Source organism: Sinocyclocheilus rhinocerous, unplaced genomic scaffold, assembly GCF_001515625.1.
Source record: "Sinocyclocheilus rhinocerous isolate Xijiao unplaced genomic scaffold, SAMN03320098_v1.1 scaffold1427, whole genome shotgun sequence".
Taxonomy (NCBI): Eukaryota; Metazoa; Chordata; class Actinopteri; order Cypriniformes; family Cyprinidae; genus Sinocyclocheilus; species Sinocyclocheilus rhinocerous.
The window spans coordinates 543,355-549,884 of record NW_015632469.1 but is presented as its reverse complement, the minus strand read 5'-3'; the positions used below and the strand labels follow the sequence as shown (position 1 = coordinate 549,884).

General features: G+C 38.5%; 1 protein-coding gene across 1 annotated transcript in view; it reads right to left on the bottom strand.

Annotated features, from left to right (window-relative positions):
* Nucleotides 1-208: 208 nt before the first annotated feature.
* Nucleotides 209-6,530, bottom strand: part of rapgef6 (Rap guanine nucleotide exchange factor (GEF) 6) — a 105,230-nt gene continuing 98,908 nt past the window's right edge. Inside the window, exons 28-30 of the mRNA XM_016555419.1 lie at nucleotides 5,590-6,032; nucleotides 3,199-3,441; nucleotides 209-930 (exon numbers count right to left, since the gene is read on the bottom strand). Coding sequence (XP_016410905.1) covers nucleotides 908-930; nucleotides 3,199-3,441; nucleotides 5,590-6,032 — 709 coding nt within the window. The 3' untranslated portion in view covers nucleotides 209-907. The remainder of the gene's footprint in view (nucleotides 931-3,198; nucleotides 3,442-5,589; nucleotides 6,033-6,530) is intronic.

Here is a 6,530-nt window from a genome sequence, read left to right as displayed (position 1 = left end):
GTTCGTAGCAAAACAACACGCACTAAAAAATAACAAAAAGAAAAGCATCTGGGTCCAAACAGGTAAAGTAAATGATAAAAATGTAATACTCCAGTTATGTCCCTTAATATAATACATTTATTTGTTTCATTTCAACCCTATACATCTAAGGTTTAGTTCATGTACAAATGTATCTTTTTGCTTACAGAGAGCAACGACTATTAAACCATTTGCATTCTATACAAAATGTCCCGTCCAAAGAGCATGAGCTAACAAGGAATGAAAATGCACATCTAGCATATAAATATATTTTCCCTTGACAAGCAGTATCAATCTCACTAACTATGTACAACGACAGGAGTAGCAAATCCAATAGCTGAGACTGTACAAATCAGACGACGCATCCGCACCATCCTTATTGCGTAAAAAAACAGGCAGCGCAGCACGATGCGCATTTCAGCGAGAAGAAACACTGTAAACTGAGAATGTGTGTAAACACGTCAGATGCTGAAATCAAGCGTCGCCGACGAACCGTCCTGATCTCACAAAGCTTGTTCAACTTCACAAACAAACCAGAAGAGTGTGCATCGTTAAAGTACCATAGAGGTTTGTCTCTGAAGCATATTTGATCTGTGTTGGATGCCAGAGGTGCTGCATGCACACGGTGTGATGCTCTATCAAATCTGTTTTCTCCGAGAGGAACTGAGCGGATGGTGAACAGTGCATGACAGGTGAGTGAAAAATAAGACGTCAGCTTAAGGAAACATTTGGAGAGACGGAGGCGGCTTCTTCACCGGTCACTGAAAACTTCCGTCTCGAGTTGTTTTGTCGTTGAATGACCTCAAAGATGCTGCAAAGCTGAAGAGTACCTTCTCTGGCACGAACCTGGAGTGTAAAGCATGAGTGTCCGTGAAGCGCCGACGTCCGGTCAAACAGCAGAAACCTGCTCATCTGAAACACACAGGAGGACAAGCACATGAAGTTGAGTTCAAACCATCACTGCTTCGTCAACACTGACTGACGGCAACGCTATTCACACTCGATGGCACTAAAACGCATCCAGGCCACATTTCACCCCAATGTAAATAAAGATAAAGGACTTATAGTTTGTGTAAAATAAAGCCTATTTTGTACGATGACTGGCTCATTCAGTTGGATTGTAATGAGTTTGTGCACTCGCTGAAGAAAAACGTATCGTTCAGGGTCCGTTCACACAGAATTCGCTACTTTTCTATATTTTATCTATGTAAATGCGCTAGATGGACGTGTATGACTGTCTTGTGTCTTTTGCAGCGTCTCGCACATAAAGTTAAAAGAATTTAAACTTTTACATGCAGCACCACACAGCAGACCCCAGAGGCGGAGCAAGTGTTGCAAGCTTTTGTTTACAGTAGCAAGTTGGCATTACAACTGTTTTAGATGCAAAGGCGCTTTCTGTGTGAACGGCCCCTTACACTGTAAAGCATTTCTATATCACCGTAGTAGGTGAATAATATATTAACAAACCCTTCTGGAAAACCCTTCAAAATTAAGATAGGAATAAAACTGTAAAGTTTGGTGTACGTAAGTACTGCTGAAGTGGAGATTTCTGGCTCAGGAATCTTTTAAAGATATGTAACTGAAAACTACAGACGCAAATAGATGAAGTGCATTAAAATAAACTCCCTGCAGTCACTAGTTCTAGCCCTTAAAACTCAGCGTTGTTAATCAAACTGACATTTTTTAAGTTTTTTTCCCCAGTGAAAATAATTGCTTTAAGCCTGAAAATGGCTTGAATGTAACTCTACACCCTTACCTCATTTAGTCATGAATATGCAAATTAGCCCTGCTTCCAGCCAATCACTCCAGCTCAGACTACCTTCTCCACTTTCACTCAGTTAACTGTAGTATTGGCAAAATTGCATTAATTCAGCCATATACAGTATGTTTGAAACAGAAACTGATTCTGAAGAACAGGCAGAGTGAATTATCCTAATTTACAAGTCCATGTATCAGAATTGTAATGCATTTTATGTATCGCTACCTACAATAGCAGAAATGTAACATAATTGGCTTGACTACAGCTAATAATGTGTTGCTTCACCAAAGGGGGCCTTTAATTCTTTCCCCGCCATTGACGGAATTTTCCAGCTTTCCGTGTTTTCACTGTTATACAGTAGGGGGCGTTATTACGCATCTTCTGAAAGAGAGCTGAATCTCTGGATCAAAACACGACGAAGAAGCAGCAGAAACAAGCGATCACATATGTAAGCAGATGCATACATAAAATAACGTGATCATTAAACAGCATATAAATCAAACCTGCCTAACTATACAGGGCTCTACAGTGCGACCATTTCCTTATAAAATATAATTTTTTAAAGAATTTGACAGATGATGACATACTTTTAATAAAGTTAGAGGAGTCAAATATCACCTCGTAATGGGAAGGCTACTTTTTGATAACATTTTGGATAATTGTTTAGAAGGTGCTCCTAAAATTTTGAACGTGCTCCTAAATTTTTTAAGTTAGGAGCACAAGTGCTCCTAAAAAGAAAAGTAAGCGTAGAGCCCTGCTATACCAAGTGAAATGTCAACCTAGGAAGGACTGTGTTTAGGACCATGAAGCTTTGGGGGTGTTGATGGAAGCAATCAACTCCATCTGTGTTTTGATCATCGTTCTGAATCTGATCCAGACGTAATCTTTGACAAAAACGTGATTTTCTCAGCTTTTTGTGCAAAATGTTTTTTTTTTTAATGAAACATCCACATTCAAGTGTTGATTAAAAAAAAATGCATGAAGCTAGAATAAAATGTTTTTTTTGTTTTTTTTTAAGAGCAGAGGCTCTGTTCTTTCTTTTAACATATTGCATGTTCAGATATTCATACAACAAAATAATCCTGGGGGCCATGAAATTTTTATGAAAATGATCAAAAATGCTGCCTTTAAAAAAAAAAAAAACGCTGGCGGGGAAAGAGTTAAAAAGGTATTTTAGTTGCTTTCTTTCCATTAGTCTGAAACAACACATTACAAAAAGCCCAAAATCAGAAAATTGACCAATGCATGAAAAAACAATGTAGTGTCCTGCCTTAATATCAGCTTCACAAAATATACTAGCGTAATGTAGAAGTAGTCAAAAATCATATTTTCGTAGTGTAAGATACCATTTAGTTGTTCGGATTGAGGGGTGAAATGTGAGCCGGACGTGTTTCTCTGCCCTGCAGGGTTTGAGCACATACCCTCCTCACTATCAGCGTGAGAATGGAGAGTAACACTGGGTGGTCTGGACAGGTTGGGCTCGGCGAGACTGTGTCGCAGCTTGCACCTCTGCAAGGCCACGCTATACTCGGGCGGCTTTACGTGGGTCGGCCGCGAGGCTCCTCTGTCCTGCGCGTCGCCCAGCGTCAGGCCCTGGTAGCCCGGCGGAGTCGGGGGCGGCGCTTTGAGCCTATCATCTTTGCAGGGTGACGTTACACAGTACACTGGCAGGAAGCAGGCGGAGAGGTGCAGGAAGTGACGTGATGAAGGGGAAGGAGCACAGAAAGAAACAAAACACACACAGACACACATACACAGACACAAAGCAAACATTAATGAATGAAAAGGGGTACGTAAATCAAAAAAACGTTCACTAAGACACTGACACAGCTGCACCAATCACAACACAAGCAGATTTGCATTAACCCTCAGCCACTTGACACAAACAGGGCACAAAACACTTCTTCTTCTGCAGTAAAATATGTTTCTGATAGAAGAAAATGAAATAAATATAATGTAAAAACGACACGGGAATGTGTCATAGGGTCGTGGGGACTAGTAAGTAGTTTATAGCTACTGATAATGACATTCAATAATATAAATATAGTTGTTTAATCATGTGTGTTCTTGCTGACAGGACTGAATAGACACAGTCACTCTAGGATAATCACTTCCTGTTTGACACAATTTATAGAATGTTCCATTGTTTTTCAATGGGTGGAATTTTGTGTTAACAGCTGAATGCTTTTGGTCATTAAAATAAGTGAATAAAGAATCATAGTCTTCTATTATGACTGCTAATTAAATTTAGAAAATGTTAAACACATATGTGACCCTGGAGCACAAAAGCAGTCTTAAGTCGCTGAGGTATATTTGTAGCAATAGCCAACAATACATTGTATGGGTCAAAATTATAGATTTTTCTTTTATGCCAAAAATCATTAGGATATTAAGTAAAGATCATGTTCCATGAAGATATTTTGTAAATTTCCTACTGTAAATACATCAAAACTTAATTTTTTGATTAGTAATATATCGTATATATAGTAATATTCTCAATATTTAGATTTTCTTGCACCCTCAGATTCCAGATTTTTAAATAGTTGTATCTCTGCCAAATATTGTCTTCCTATCCTAACAAATGTTACACACATCAATGGAAAGCTTATTTATTCAGCTTTCAGACGATGTATAAATCTCAATTTCGAAAAATTTACCCTTATGACTGGTTTTGTGGTCCAGGGTCACATATTAGACTTTTAGACAACTGGCTATTTTTATCTTAACACACCAAATCGTATCTAATAATATAAAAACTAAATAATAAATAAAGTTTGATAATACTATTATATTTTATCATAAAAAAGTGAGTATTAAATAAAAACACAATTATTTTATAGCAGGCTACACTTAAAAAATACAATCCTAATATTTAAATTTTTATATTTATTCATTCATTAATTAATTCATTTATTTGAAGTTTCATCCTTTTCAAACCTAAAACAGGCAAGCTTTTTTTTATGTGCATCCCTGACTATAAATACAATATAGCTAGATCTAAATCTGGCGGATCACTCATATCATCGTTAAAGATCATCATATCACCTAGTACTAAAACTCGCTCTGTTAAAGCACTGAGGCATTATAGACACAACAGTATGACTTTCTGTAAAGCTGCTGTGAAACCATGTGTATTGTAAAAAGCTGTATACAAATACATTTGACTTTGTCACACTATTTATTCGATTATTAAGGAAAGAATTGGAGGAAAAGAAGCAATGTTGCTGGTGATTTTGCTTTGGAACCTTCAGAAAACTTTAAATCAGTTTTTCTCTAAATTGACTTTGCTGACTTCAAACGGGTGTCATTTTTCGTCAGATTCCAACAAATCATACATTATTTGAAGGTATTTTGATGTAAAAATAAAAATAACTCATTTTTGAAAATGTGCTCATTGTGACTCATTTTGCCAGAAATGGTCACATATTTCACTTTGATTAAACGCATCACATGGTTACGTAACACCAGTTTGTGCCCTATTTGTGGAAAGCGCAGGACATCCTGGGTTAATCTTTCTACTGATTTAAGTGTCCTAGAAGCATCAAGACACAAACGAGCCAGAAGAGCTGCACATTTGTGACCCTGGACCACAAAACCAGTCATATTAGGGTCAATTTTTTGAAATTGAGATTTATACATCATTTTGGCATAAAATAAAAATCTGTAATTTTGACCCATACAATGTATTTTTGGCTATTGCTACAAATATACCCGTGCTACTTACGACTGGTTTTGTGCTCCAGGGTCATATTTATCATCTAACGGGAGGACAGTGAAATCTGCTGGTGTCACGCGCAGAAGCCGAAGCTCACCTATGAGTCCCTTCTCCGTGCTGGACGTGATCGTCTTGTACGAAGCGTCTGTGCTTTGCTGATCTTGCGTCTTGCGTTTGATGGTGCCGTAGCTGCCCTCGTAGGTGTCCGACAGGGAACTGGAGGACGTCCAGCTCTGTCTGGACTGACTGAGCTCAGATCCGTCTCTGGAGCAGCTGTCCTCTGGCAAACCCGGGCCGATCTCCACCTCGGCGATCGGGCCGCCCATGGGCGTGTGGCGATGGTTGAGCAGGTCCAGAGCTCGCTGGCCTGAAAGAGTCTGGAGGTTGTCGTGGGAGTTACTAGAGCAGGAGGTCCAGCTCCCGCGGCCGCTGTCGGCCAGCTCAGAGATGGAGGTTTGCTCGGGAACCGTCAGCTCCTCCGCACTGCTGGAGAACGTGAAGCTGGTCTCCCTCACGACAAGGTGTTGAGCTGAAGATGAACTGGGATGAAAGAAAAGCACAGTGACTAAACATACATCGCAATCAGCTGCAAAACATGGTGCACGTTTAAAATATTCTGTAAATGTTTTATTCAATATATGCTGTACACATGAATTCAAATTGGTTTACATACTAATTTATCAATACACACAAATTAGCATTTGAGTGATATTAGATGATAATCATGTGTTTAAAGAAAGGCAATTAAAAGATTTTGTGTCATTACTAGTAAAAATGTGTTAAATTTACATTTAAAAGCAGATGCTTTTATCCAAAGCAACTTACAAATGAGGACAACAGAAGCAATAAATAAATAAATAATGTTCCCATCCTTCCTGTGATGGGCAGAGTTTACATTGAATTAAATGGCAGATACAGTTTGTTGTGTAACCAAAATACCAATAATATCCAGAAAAAAAAGAAACTATGCATAATGTGGTACTTTTAATCATAAACAAGCCCAAAATAGACCAGGACTATTATTTTGAAATGCTTTAC